Source organism: Artemia franciscana, chromosome 10 (genome assembly GCF_032884065.1).
Source record: "Artemia franciscana chromosome 10, ASM3288406v1, whole genome shotgun sequence".
NCBI lineage: Eukaryota > Metazoa > Arthropoda > Branchiopoda > Anostraca > Artemiidae > Artemia > Artemia franciscana.
In genome coordinates this window covers 16,770,325-16,785,161 of record NC_088872.1, presented here as the reverse complement: position 1 = coordinate 16,785,161, position 14,837 = coordinate 16,770,325, and the positions used below count along the sequence as shown (strand labels likewise).

The 14,837-nt window shown below is 35.1% G+C and overlaps 1 protein-coding gene across 1 annotated transcript in view; it reads right to left on the bottom strand.

Moving 5' to 3' along the window:
• The window catches only part of LOC136031849 (uncharacterized), a 57,419-nt gene that overhangs the window by 26,285 nt on the left and 16,297 nt on the right, over positions 1–14,837 (bottom strand). Inside the window, exon 3 of the mRNA XM_065711707.1 lies at positions 10,597–10,775. Coding sequence (XP_065567779.1) covers positions 10,597–10,775 — 179 coding nt within the window. The remainder of the gene's footprint in view (positions 1–10,596; positions 10,776–14,837) is intronic.

Sequence of the window (14,837 nt, the reverse complement as noted above, 5' to 3'; positions counted from 1 at the left end):
GAGACTTCCATAACAATAGGAGAAGAAAAGTTGCTGCAAAAATTGATCATGGAACGTCAGATTGCTAATAAATTTAAAAAGTATTTTCCCAATAGAGCAACAGAATGGATTAATCAGCAAATTAAGCGCTACCAATTGGAAACAAATGCTGCTCTGAAGACGGAAGACATTGAAAGGTTCACAAAGCATGTATCGCAAATGGCGTGTGATTTCAATGATCAAGACTTAGAACTGTTGGAAAAATTTCCAGACTATTCATATTTTCAATTAAAAACACTTTACAATAATGTTCCAAGGGAGGCTAGAAGACGAGAACATGAGTTTACAAGAGAAGAAGATGCTTTTATCATTTCTTTCATTGAATCTGGATGGTCTTCCGAAGAAATTGCTAATAATATTCCTCAATTTATCCACAAAAATCCTTCATCAATAAAAAGACAGTACAAAAAATTATGTGAAGATGGTATAGAAAAGGAATATAAAGCCGAAGGATGGACATCAGCAATGGACAAACATCTCATGCGTCTTCTTAAGAAAAAATACGAGAAAATTGACACGAATATGCACCTATTTCCTGAGAAGACAGTTGGTGAAGTTCAACGGCGAAAAAAATTTTTTGAATATCATGAGGATCACGAAGGTAAGAGGTGGGGCTCCTTAGAAGAAGATGAGATCTTAGATAAATTGGGCACTTTCCAAATTCGTAAATTCAGATCCATCAAGGCGAAGCTAGACTCACCCAAAACGAAGCCAGAAAAGAAACTAAAGTCAATCTTAAGGGAACGCCTACAGTTCTATTGTAGGCCTTATTTCACCAAGCTGGGTAGAAAAAGGTCTGACATAAGGAGTCCCCGAAGATATCTGCACTCGTTTTTTTCACGAGAAAGTGCGATGCTCTTTGCTCGATACCTAAACTTCTTAAAAGGTAATATGGCATGTCTTGTTGCTACGTATAATGAGTGTCCAGGTCAAGTAATGAAGGCTCTTTGCCGTAAACCGGATATGGATTGGCATGTACCAGATTCAGTTAAGCACCATTTAGTACATATTATAGCTAAAGAATCCTTTGCGACTTGTGATGAACTTGAAAATGACTTACCACTTCCCCCGTTAAACTCTTCTAATGAAAATGTATTTAAAACCTTTTATCATGCACCGAACGCATCTACGTTAATCCTATCCAGAGGTCTAACGTTTCATGAGGATTACCTGGTACGTCAAAGCATCGGAAAATGGAAAGCCACGGACATAATGCCACATGCATTTAGTTCTGAGGGGCTTAGCACAGAAAATAGCGAAGAAGAACATCACTTAAGAAGAATCAAGTCCCAGCAACCACGACACTCACCAGAGCAGTCTCATTTTCTACTCAAGAAGAGAATCGAAGCCTTACTTGTCTGGCCGTTACTGCTTAAAAGTCAAAGTCCACCCATAAATCTTCAGCCAGCAAAAGAAGAAGTTCTTAAAGAAGTTAAAAATCCCCAGATAAAAACAGACAACTGTTCAAATAGTAAGTTTCAAAAAAATAATGGAAAATTAAAGAAAAGACATTTGAAGCTAATAAGGAGAAAAAATATGGTTGAAAAATGTCTTGGAAAATCTATTGTAAAGCCACAGATTAAAGAAGCTCGATCAAAAAGAACCTACATTAAAAGACTAAAGACAAACACTACAGAAGTGAGAAGGTCAACACGGAGAAAATGTGAGTCAATTCAGACAGAGGTCAAGGTGCTGGAACCTTCATATGTCGGTATTTCTTTCAAACCATCACCCGAGGTGCCTTGGAATGAAAACATGGATACATTCACTATGCCAGATTTAAATTGTGTATGGTAACATGGTAGCTGTAACAAAAATTTGGGAACTATTCCAAGCCTCTTCCTTCCCAATTTTCGTTACGTCTTATCAGCTTAGTAGTTCTTATGCATTTAACATAGGCAACGCTTTTTCGTTGGGAATAAAGAGCCATAAGGCTTCAGTTTGTTCTTACCATTATTTATCTATTTTATACCCAGAAATATTCAATAGAATTTTACAATATCCATCTGATTCAGCATATTTGAAAGATCCTATAACTTTCATTTTGGTAATACATTGATACTTCATAGTTACTTGGGAAAGGGCTGTGAGCTACCGAATTTGTTCATATTGTAGACATATTGTATTTCTTATTGGAAAATATATGAACATTTTCTGGGTAATTTTCTTTGGAAATGGGGGAGGGGAGAGTTTTCTATGGGGAGTAACATTTACGTGGGAAGGAGAAATGTTACTCGTGGGGGATATTTCCTGACATAATTTGAATAACAATCAGAGATTAAATAAAAATAATTTTTTTCACAATACTTCGTAATAATTCTGACGTTAAACTTGACTCACTTATTAAGAGTGTAAAGAATGATCTTGACTATATTTAACTCAACCTAAACATACCCAAAAGCAGTTTAATGCTCTTCTCATTTTTGAAAAATATACTCCTTATCAGTAAATTATACCAATTTTAAATACGGTTAAACTGCTGGATTTGCAATTAGGCAATGACATTAAATGGAAGTCCGCACTTCCCACTTACTGAAATCTGGTAATTTTTCCCTTAAATCTTTCTCCCTTTTCAAATGGATCTCCGTATCAATCCAGAACCTTAAGATAACTTATTGTTCTTATATAAAACCCTGTCTTGAATATGCTTGCCCTCTCTGGCCTTTTGGGTTGACCAGCGACCAACGTTCTAATATTGAAAGTATTTAAAAAAAACAATAAAAAATAATACTGGGGACGGTCTATTCTATATACGATGAAGGTTTGGCTAGACTTAAACTTACTACATTGGAATCACGACGTCACATCCTTACCACGAACTTTGGTCACAAGTGCCTTAGTTCTGGCTATCATCAACGTTTTCTTTTCCACTTCAAAGAAAATCACCCCAATATTTCCTAATACAAGACCTAATGCTCGTAAAGCTCCAAATACCCAACTTGACTTGTGCCCTCGAATGTTGACCATGAAGTTCAAAACCTCTTTTGTCCCCTATTTTGTTTCCCATTTTAATAATTGGTTAAATTTTATGTTTTATTTTTATCCCCTAAAATCTGTTTTTTCATTATAACTGTTCTAACGTTCTTCATCTAGCTTATTTGCTATTTTAGCCAATAAATCATATTCTATTCTATTCACTTTGCGGTCGTGTTTTTCGGGCGAAAAATGAAAGCGACAATACTTTTTGCAATGGACAATAAAACCAGTAACTCCTGATCTTTCAACAGGGGAAAAATTATTGCCATTGTTAATACTGATATACATTAGTAATGGCCGTTTGTACGACAGCAGAAAAAAGAAACTACAATTATAGTGACAGAATATACAGTGACAGATCTATATATATATATATATATCTTCTATATATATAAAAATAAGTTGTCTGTCTGTCTGTGGATGGATCAGGTGACGTCACCTGAAAAAACTGGATCAGGTGACGTCAAAACTGAAAAAACTAAAAAAAGGCAAAAACTACAAAAAAAACTAAAAACTAATAAAAAAAATAAAAAAGCTAAAAAACTAAAAAAACTAAAAAAAGGCAAAAACTACAAAAAAAAACTAAAAACTAATAAAAAAGCTAAAAAACTAAAAAAACTAAAAAAAGGCAAAAACTACAAAAAAAACTAAAAACTAATAAAAAAAATAAAAAAGCTAAAAAACTAAAAAAACTAAAAAAAACTAAAAAAAGGTAAAAAACTAAAAAAACTAAAAACTAAAAAAAAACTAAAAAAAAAGGAAAAAAACTGAAAAATAAGCTAAAATAAAGGTAAAAACCAATAAAAAACTAAAAAAAAAACTGAAAAAACTAAAAAAAGGCAAAAACTACAAAAAAAAACTAAAAACTAATAAAAAAAGTAAAAAAGCTAAAAAACTAAAAAAACTAAAAAAACTAAAAAAAGGTAAAAAACTAAAAAAAATAAAAAATAAAAAAAAACTAAAAAAAGGAAAAAACTGAAAAATAAGCTAAAATAAAGGTAAAAACCAATAAAAAACTAAAAAGAAAAAAAGGAAAAAACAAAAAAAAATTTTCATCTAAAAAACTAAAAAAAACTAAAAAAGGTAAAAACTAAAAGAACTAAAAAAGAAAAAAATAAATGACGAAACTCAAAGAGAAAGCGACCAGGACAAAAGGAATGTTCGATTAGCAATCAACAAAGCACCGGGACACAGGGAGTATAAATGACGACCAGGACATAAGTAAAAAAAAAAACTATCTATATATATAAAAATAAGTTGTCTGTGGATCTGTGGATCGTGGATCAGGTGACGTCACCTGAAAAAACTGGATCAGGTGACGTCAAAACTGAAAAAACTAAAAAAAGGCAAAAACTACAAAAAAAACTAAAAACTAATAAAAAAAATAAAAAAGCTAAAAAACTAAAAAAACTAAAAAAAGGCAAAAACTACAAAAAAACTAAAAACTAATAAAAAAGCTAAAAAACTAAAAAAACTAAAAAAAAGGCAAAAACTACAAAAAAAACTAAAAACTAATAAAAAAAATAAAAAAGCTAAAAAACTAAAAAAACTAAAAAAACTAAAAAAAGGTAAAAAACTAAAAAAACTAAAAACTAAAAAAAACTAAAAAAAAAAGGAAAAAACTGAAAAATAAGCTAAAATAAAGGTAAAAAACCAATAAAAAACTAAAAAAAAACTGAAAAAACTAAAAAAAGGCAAAAACTACAAAAAAAAACTAAAAACTAATAAAAAAAGTAAAAAAGCTAAAAAACTAAAAAAAACTAAAAAAAACTAAAAAAACTAAAAAAAGGTAAAAAACTAAAAAAATAAAAAATAAAAAAAAACTAAAAAAAAAGGAAAAAACTGAAAAATAAGCTAACATAAAGGTAAAAACCAATAAAAAACTAAAAAGAAAAAAAGGAAAAAACTAAAAAAAATTTTCATCTAAAAAACTAAAAAAAACTAAAAAAGGTAAAAACTAAAAGAACTAAAAAAGAAAAAAATAAATGACGACACTCAAAGAGAAAGCGACCAGGACAAAAGGAATGTTCGATTAGCAATCAACAAAGCACCGGGACACAGGGAGTATAAATGACGACCAGGACATAAGTTAAAAAAAAAATTAACAAAACTAAAAAGAAGGTAAAAACTACGAAAAAACTAAAAAGAAAAAAAAACTAAAAACTAATAAAAAAACTAAAAAATCTAAAAATCTAAATAAACTAAAAAAGAAAAAACAAGGAAAAAAATAAAGGAGAAAAACAAAACTAAAAAACGAATGTATATACAGACCGGTACACCGGGATACAAATGACGACCGGGACACAGGGAATATAAATGACGACCGGGACACAGGGACACAACTACAACGGGGACACCGGGGGAAACAGGGGGATATAAATGACGACCGGGACAAAAAAACTAAAAAGAAAAAAAAACTAAAAACTAATAAAAAAACTAAAAAATCTAAAAATCTAAATAAGCTAAAAAAGAAAAAAAAAGGAAAAAAATAAAGGAGAAAAACAAAACTAAAAAACTAATGTATATACAGACCGGGACACCGGGATACAAATGACGACCGGGACACAGGGAATATAAATGACGACCGGGACACAGGGACACAACTACAACGGGGACATCGGGGGAAACAGGGGGATGTAAATGACGACCGGGACACCGGGACAGGGAATGGTCGATTAGCAATCACCATCAACAAAGCTCAAGGGCAATCATTAGAATCATGAGGTATAGATCTGAATACAGATTGTTTTCCCATGGACCATTATATGTTGCATGTTCAAGAGTCGGTAAACCTGACAATCTATTTATATGCAAAGACAATGGGACAGCAAAGAATGTTGTATATTCGCAAGTTTTACGTAGTTAAAACCATATATATATATATATATATATATATATATATATATATATATATATATATATATATATATATATATATATATATATATATATATATATATATATATATATATATATATATATATATATATATATATATATATATATATATATATATATATATATATATATATATGTATATATATATATATATATATATATATATATATATATATATATATATATATATATATATATCTATCTATATTCACAGGTGGGACATAGGGACACAACTACAATGGCGCGTAACTATTATGGCGCGTAACGACTTACGCGCGCGGGGGGGCTTGGGGGGGGCGCGAAGCGCCCCCACCAACTAGGTGTTGGGGTGGCGCGAAGCGCCACCCCAACAGCTAGTATATATATATATATATATATATATATATATATATATATATATATATATATATATATATATATATATATATATATATATATATACCCCAACACCTAGTTGGTGGGACGCTTCGCACCCCCCCCCCAAGCCCCCCCAAGCGCGTAAGTCGTTACGCGCCATTGTAGTTGTGTCCCTGTGTCCCACCTGTGAATAGAGATAGATATAAATATATGTTTTAACTACGTAAAACATGCGGATATACAACATTCTTCACTGTCCCATTGTCTGTGCATATAAATAGATTGTCAGGTTTACTGACTCTTGAACATGCAACATATAATTCTCCATGGGAAAAACAATCCGTATTCAGATCTATACCTCATTATTCTAATGATAAGTCCCTGTGTCCCGGTCGTCATTTATATTCCCTGTGTCCCGGTCGTCATTTGTGTCCCGGTGTCCCGTTCTGTACTTTCTATTCGAATAATCCTGTGTCCCGGTCGTCATTTATATATCCCGCCTGCGCCCCCGGCGTCCCCGTTGTAGTTGTGTCCCTGTGTCCCGGTCGTCATTTATATTCCCTGTGTCCCGGTCGTGATTTGTGTCCGGGTGTCCCAGTCTGTAATTTCTCTTTGAGGTTCCCGGTCGTCATCTATATTCTCTCTGTCTCGGTCGTCATTTGTGTCCCGGTCTGTAATTCTCCTTGAATGTTTTTCTTTTCAGTTTTTTTTTTAGTCTTTTACCTTTTTTCAGTTTTCTTTTTCTTCTTTATTTTTCAGCGTCACTATGAAGTACATATCGCCGAACCTTTGTTTTTTTAACTTAAATCTGGTAGGCATTGATGACCTTATCCAAGTCAAAATCCCAAACCCAATCATCATCGCTATCATTTTCAGTTTTGATATGTTTTGACTCTCGCTGTCCAGGTGGATTTTCATCTAACTGTGCGGTTTTGCGTTCTTTAGCCGCAAGCCTGTTTTCTTGCTGTTCTTGTGATTCCTCGGCACGCTTTCTTTTCTTACGTTCTCTATCAGCCGCAAGTTTTTTGGCATAGACTCTTTGAGCAGCTTCCTCGGCTGTTGCCATTGTAGGTTCTTCAGTCATTTTACAATTAAACATTTCTCCGTGAACGAATGTCTTAAATACCTGTAATGATGTCACCGTCTTAACAAACTTGACGGCAACTAACTTCATGACGTCAGTCGTCACACAAACATGACGTCACTCGACAGACACACACACACACACACACACACACACAAACACACACACACACACACACACACACACACACACACACACACACACACACACAGACAACTTATTTTTATATATATAGATAGATAGATAAGTTGTAAGTTTTTTGTGTTTGTCCATGTTTTATTTTTGTCCGTATATGTGTGCTTGTTTGTCCGCAAATTATGTCATTATAAGTATATAAGGCTTTGCATATGACGTCAAACACTTTGTATATGACGTCAAAGGCTTTGTATATGACGTCATTATAAGAATATAAGAAGGCGATTCAAAGAGAAATTTTAGCATGAATCTTACAATGACAGAAGAAACAGCCGAGGAAGCTGCTCAAAGAGTTAATGCCAAAAGGCTTGTGGCTAATAGAGAAAGTAAGACAAGAAAGCGTGCCGAGGAATCACAAGAACAACGTGAAAACAGGCTCACGGCTCAAAGAGAAATTACCAAAAGAAAGCGTGCCGAGGAAGGTGCTCAAAGAGTTAAATCAAAGAGAAATTTTCGTATAAATCCTACAACGGCAGAAGAAAAAGCCGAGGAAGCTGCTCAAAGAGTTAATGCCAAAAGGTTTGCGGCTAATAGATAAAGTGAGACAAGAAAGCGTGCCGAGTAATCACAAGAACAGCGTGAAAGCAGACTTGCGACTCAAAGAGAAATTACCAAAAGAAAGCGTGCCGAGGAAGCTGCTCAAAGAGTTAATTCAAAGTGCAGGCCAAGCTCTGAATTTATTGGAGAATGACCAACACTGGGATAACTGGATCAATGACGCAGGCGAAACGTCAACTCTAAGTCAAATTCGTACATTGTTTGGAATCATACTAACAACTTGCTCTCCTTCAGCTCCTACAGAGTTATGGGAAAAATATAAATTGAAAATTACTGAGGATATACTCCATCAGAAATTTATAACTACACTTTAGTTATTATTGAAGATTTGTGCTTATGTATGGCAAACAAACCTTTTCAGGATTTGGGAATGCCTTCACCTAATCGTAACGCTGCTGTTTCGACATTCGTAGAATTGGATCGTGAACAAAGTTACAACACGAGTGATCTATTGTCGTATGTACGAAATAATATTTCTAAGTTAACGTCTGAGCAAAAGGACATTTATGATAAGATAATGCATTGTGTCGATAACAACGTTGGAGGAATCTTCTTTTTGGATGCACCAGGAGGTAGCCTACTGGTAAAACGTTTGTGATAAAATTGATTCTGGCATTAATTCGATCAAAAAATGACATAGCGTTGGCAATTGCGTCGTCCGGAATATCCGCAACGTTGCTGCCTGGTGGAAGAACTGCTCATTCCGCTTTGAAATTGCCTCTGAATTTGCATTCTACAGAAACTCCCGCGAGCAATACTTCCAAATCATCTGGGATGGGTAAAGTATTGCAGCAATGCAAACTTATTATCTGGGACGAGTGCACAATGGCACACAAAAAATCGCCTGAGGCTCTGGATCAATCAATGCGAGATTTGCGAGGAAATTTGAAACCCTTTGGCAGCACATTAATATTGCTTGCCGGAGATTTCAGACAAACATTACCTATAATACCTAGACCAACCCCTGGAGACGAAATGAATGCTTGCATGAAAAATTCTAATTTATGGGCACACGTAAAGACATTAAAATTAACTACAAATATGCGTGTCCGATTGAAAAACGATGACTCTGGTCAAATATTTTCAGATCAATTGCCGGCAATTGGAAAGGGAAAGCTCCCAGTAGACTCAATTCTGGCAGCCAAGAATAAAGACATCCACGAAATCAACAATATTATTTTGACCAAGATTCGAGACCAGGCAGTCCTTTACCAGTCAGTCGACACAGTTCTGGAACCAAATGAAGCGGTTAATAAATCCATCTGAATTTATAAATTCCCTGAATCTCCCAGGGTTTCCATCACACGTGCTACAACTAAAAATAGGCGTACCAATAATACTGTTACGAAATATCAACCCACCAAAGCTTTGTAATGGCACGCGACTTGCCGTAAAAAAAAAAACAATGGAAAACGTAGTAGAGGCAACAATCTTGACAGGGCCCTTTGAGGGGGAGGCTACTCTTATTCCTCGTATTCCCATGATTCCAACGGATCTGCCTTTTCAATTTAAAAGATTTCAATTCCTAATTCGATTAGCATTTGCAATCACCATCAACAAAGCTCAAGGTCAATCATTCGAAAAATGCGGTATAGATCTTAATACAGATTGTTTTCCCCATGGACAATTGTACGTTGCATGTTCGAGGGTCAGTAAACCTGACAATCTATTTATATGCACAGACAATGGGACAGCGAAGAATGTTGTTTATTCGCAAGTTTTACGTAGTTAATTTGTATTGTACATGTATATCTATCTATCTATCAATTTATCTATATAAAAATAAGTTGTATGTATGCATGTTTGTTTGTTTGTAAAAAGAGCGTTTGCTATGACGTCATTATAAGTATATAAGGCTTTGTCTATGCACAGACAATGGGACAGCGAAGAATGTTGTAAATTCGCAAGTTATACGTAGTTAAAAACATGTATATATCTATCTATATTCACAGGTGGGACACAGGGACACAACTACAATGGTACATAGCGACTTACGCGCAGGGGAGGGGGGCTTGGGGGCACGAAGCGCCCCCACCAACTAGGTGTTTGTGCGGCGCGAAGCGCCACACCAACAGCTAGTAATGAATAAAGTTTTATTTTCCCAATGAAAAAGAAGACAAACCAAACAAGTTCTAATGACGAAAAAAGTAATGTAACTTTTTTCAATAACAGAAAAACAAATCACTCTTGTAATAAAAAAAAGTGACAGTTTGGCCGCTTGGGCAAAGACAAAACAGTCGATGACACACATAAACGATAACAGAACAGTTTTGTTACAAAAAATTCTTGACAGTGAATTGGTTCGGTACCCGTGTGACATCTGGAATGAATAATCATGTTAAGTGCAGCCATATTTCGATAAATGCTTATCGTATCACAGATAAAGGGCATTGCTATTTCCAATTTTGTTTTCCTATTCTACATTTAATATTTACTTCCTTTATTTTGTAAAATCTCGAGTGCTACTTTCAAGAAAAGAATTAAATTACCTTTATCATACTTTTGAGTTTTCTATACCGCTGAAATAAAGATGAAACCTTGCTCTCGTCATAATTCACGTGAAGGGTTTGAATTGCCCGCTTTGCAATCCCATAGGAATCTTCAAGACGTAACCTGACACTTCTTAGCCGTTCATTTGTAGCCAAAACATCATTACGAACCAAATCACCTGTGAAATGGATAAGATCAAAAGTATACCATTAAACCAGTTTACCACCTTATCCGTCTATTTTCTGTATGTGATTAAATTTTCTTGATTTGTATTACTTTTGCTGTTTTCTTTTGTATTTTACTCCACTTAACCTCTGTTTTGTGAAGTGGGTGATAAATAAATTATTATTATCAACTCCGGCCTATGCGTTTCAAGGGAGATGCCGAGTATGTAATGGGTGGTATAAAATTTTGGTATAATTGAAGTGTGCCCCACATGGCAGAACAAATGTAACTCCGGAATGCACACAAAGTGACAAAGGCAGGACAAATACAACCATTAAGAAAATGATGTAAAACACAGACACTGAAAATATTTTTTTCAGTGTATTCTTACCTTATTCTGTTCGATGGAACAGAATAAAGACAATCACTACCAGCAAAAAGTGAAAGAGAATCCATTTTCTCGAGTAACGGTAAAGGGCAATTAAATAGCCTAGAACCTACTGTTGAATGGGGATCCGGCATATTTCCCTGAAAATTTCTCCTCCCCCACCAAAAAAAGGAATAAAACCTGAAAATTTCCCATGAAAATTCTTCCCAAAATAAAAATAAGCAGCAAAAGGGGAAATAAGACAAATGAAAAGAACAAAGAAAAGTGTGTTTTTTTGTCAGTAGAGTTTAATGACTTTTTGAAAACTTTTTTAGTCACACATCTTCCAAGTTATTCTAATTTTAAAATTACTAGGGTTTGATTCAGAGTTTGACAACATCTTGATTAAATTAAAATGTCTACCACAATGCTAGTCATGTTTTACAAATAAGAATGATATTTCGATAACTGGATATACACAGAGTCTTTTGGTTTACCTCTGCTCCCTCCCCTAATTCAGAATTTGAGGTCCAGTTGTCACCCAACGCTCCTTAGAAGTTTCAGCTCAATCATCTAGGCAGACCTTTCAATTAAATTTTAAATTAAAAGATTTGGGATTTGGGAATCAAAAAAAAAAAAATCCATGGGGTATTTACAAGGTGCATCTTTGAGAAGTTGCAAATAAAAATTTAATTATCGATGAAATTATTAAAAGAATTTGTTATGTGTAGTTAATATAATTTAGGCAAAGCTAAGACTATTAGATATTGAATTCATTAGTTTCTCTACCGAAGTCTGAAAAAAACCTTCTTCAAGGTCTATTGTCAGTATTTATAAGACCTAAAAAATTTATAAATTACTGAAAAAAGCAGTCTTTCTGGTGAAATTGTATTGTATCAGATTAACGACGCTTCTTGACTACTAAGGTCCCTGCGTCGGTCCTGCAGTGCATTGCTGCAGCATGATTCGATCTCTGGGTCCCGTATTACCAAGCTAAGGAAAACCTACTACGCCACCACAGGACCTCTTTCTGGTGAAAGTAAAGATTGAAATTAAAAATTAAAACGCATCAACTCTGATTCTGAAAAGATAAAATCTTACTTAAAACTAATCTTTCTTGAGTTCTTTAGAAAGTTAAATTAGTGGCGTAAAAACTATTGATTTCAAGGCTTGTAAAAAAAATATTAAAAGTTTCATTAGTGTTTAATTTTTTTTGAAGGAAAGATTTTCAATTTCTATTCCTGCTTTGTTACATCGGTTTTTATGGTACTTGGTATTAATCAAGTGACATATAGCAATCGCAAATTCTGTCGGTCTGTCTCTCGGTCCCGGTTTTGCTACTTTAGGCACTTCCAGGTAAGCTAGGACGATGAAATTAGACAGGCGTATCAGGGACCAGGCCAGATTAAATTAGAAATAGTCGTTTTCCTAATTTTACCATCTGGAGGGGAGTGGGGGCCCGTTAATTCGAAAAAAATAGAAAAATTGAAGCATTTTTAACTTACGAACGGTTGATCAGATCTTAATGATATTTGATGTTTGGAAGGATATGGTGTCTCAGAGCTGTTGTTTTAAATCCTGACCAGATCTGGTGAAATTAGGGGGGGGAGGGGTAAACCTAAAATCTTGGAAAACACTTAGAGTAGAGGGATCGGGATGAATCTTGATGGGAAAAATAAGTACAAGTCCTAGATACATGGTTGACATAACCGGAACGGATCCGCTATCTTTGGGGTAGTAGGGGGGGCGGTTAATTCTGAAAAATTAGAAAAAACAGGGTATTTTTAACTTACGAACAGGTGATTGGATCTCAATGAAATTTGATATTTAGAAGGATATCGTGTCTCAAAGTTCTTATTTCAAATCCAAACCAGATCTGGTGATATTGGGAAGAGTTTGGGGTGGGGGAACCTAAAATCACGGAAAACGCTTAGATTGGAGGGATCGAGATGAAACTTGATGGGAAAAATAAGCATTCTTAGATACGTGATTTACATAATGGAACGGATTCGCTCAATTGGGGGGGGGGGCTAATTCTGAAAAATTAGAAAAAATGACATATTTTTAACTTACGAAGGAGTGATTGGATCTTCATGAAACTTCATATCTAGAAGGACCTCGTAACTCAGATCTCTTGTTTTAAATCTCAACCGGATCCAGTGTCATTAAGGGGGCAGTTGGGGGGGTGGGTCGGAAATCTTAGAAAATACTTAAAGCGGAGAGATCAGAATGAAACTGGATGGGAAGAATGAAAACCTGTCTAAGATACGTGACTGACATAACCGGAGTGGATCTGCTCTCTTTGGTGGAGTTGGGGGGGGGAATTTTGAAAATTGAGGTATTTGTAACTTACGAAAGGGTGACCAGATCTTAATGAAATTTGATATTTAGAAGAATCTTGTGCTTTAAAGCTCTAATTTTAAATTCCGACCAGATCCTGTGACATTGGGGGGAGTTGGAGGGGGAAACTGGAACTCTTGGAAAACGTGAAAATTGGGGTATTTCTATCTTACGAATAGGTGATCGGATCTTAATGAAATTCGATATTTAGAAGGAATTCGTGTCTCACAGCTTTTATTTCAAATCCCGACCAGATCTTTGGATATTGGAGGGAGTTGGAGGGGGAAATCTTGGAAAACACTTGGAGTGGAGGAATCGGGATGAAGCTTGGTGGACAGAATAAGCAAATATCCTTCATACGTGCTTGACGTAACCGTACTGGATTCGCTCTCTTTGGGGGGAGGGACTCAGTGATTTGGCGAGTTTGGTGCTTCTGGACGTGCTAGGACGATGAAAATTGGTAGGCGTGTCAGGGAGCTGCACAAATTGACTTGATAAAGTCGTTTTCCCAGATTCGACCATCTGGGGGGCTAAAGGGAGAGGAAAAACTAGAAAAAATTAGGTGTTTATAACTTACGAGTGGGTGATCGGATCTTAATGAATTTTGATATTTAAAAGGACATCGTGACTCAAGCTCTTATTTTAAATCCTGACTGGCATTAAGCCTCTGATTTTCCTTTTAAATCAATCTATTGATTCTTGGAATTTTCTTAGAGCTCATGCCACATGAGCTCTTGGCTCTTAGCTCTTCTTGCCTCGTCGCAAGTGCTATATGAGCTCTTAGCTCTTGTTGTAGCCTGTTCATTAAAGCGGTAGTTTTTCAAAAAAGACAAATATAGGCAAACGTCACAAGCTGGTTTGTTTGAAACAATTTTATCAAAAACATGTTGTATAAGCCGCATAGTAGAAATTTGTGTTTCTTTAAGTTTCTACTTCGTTGTTTACTTTGGCACCTGTCTTTTATCCTGACCATACACAAGAAAAGAAGTTAGGTTAATTATAATGGCATGTACCAAAATTGGTATATTCCAATTGGTCAGTCAGCCGGGTTCTGGGTACCCGGCTGATTGATTATATTTCTAACAGTAGGTTGAACGAAAAATCTGGATTAATCACGCTTTCTTGGGCTATAATGAAAGAAAGGTTTAGATGGGTAGGTCACGTTTTGCGGATGAAGGATGACAGATTACCGAAGATTGTCCATTTTGGCCAATCGTCTGGGGTGAAAGCTGGTTGTCCTTGTCTGGGATGGGAGGATGTTATAAATAAAGATTTAAAGGAAATGGCAACTTCCTGGGATGGTGTGAAGAGGGAGGCCTTTAACAGATTGGGTTGGAGGAGGAGCTCGCATAGATGACATAAAATGAC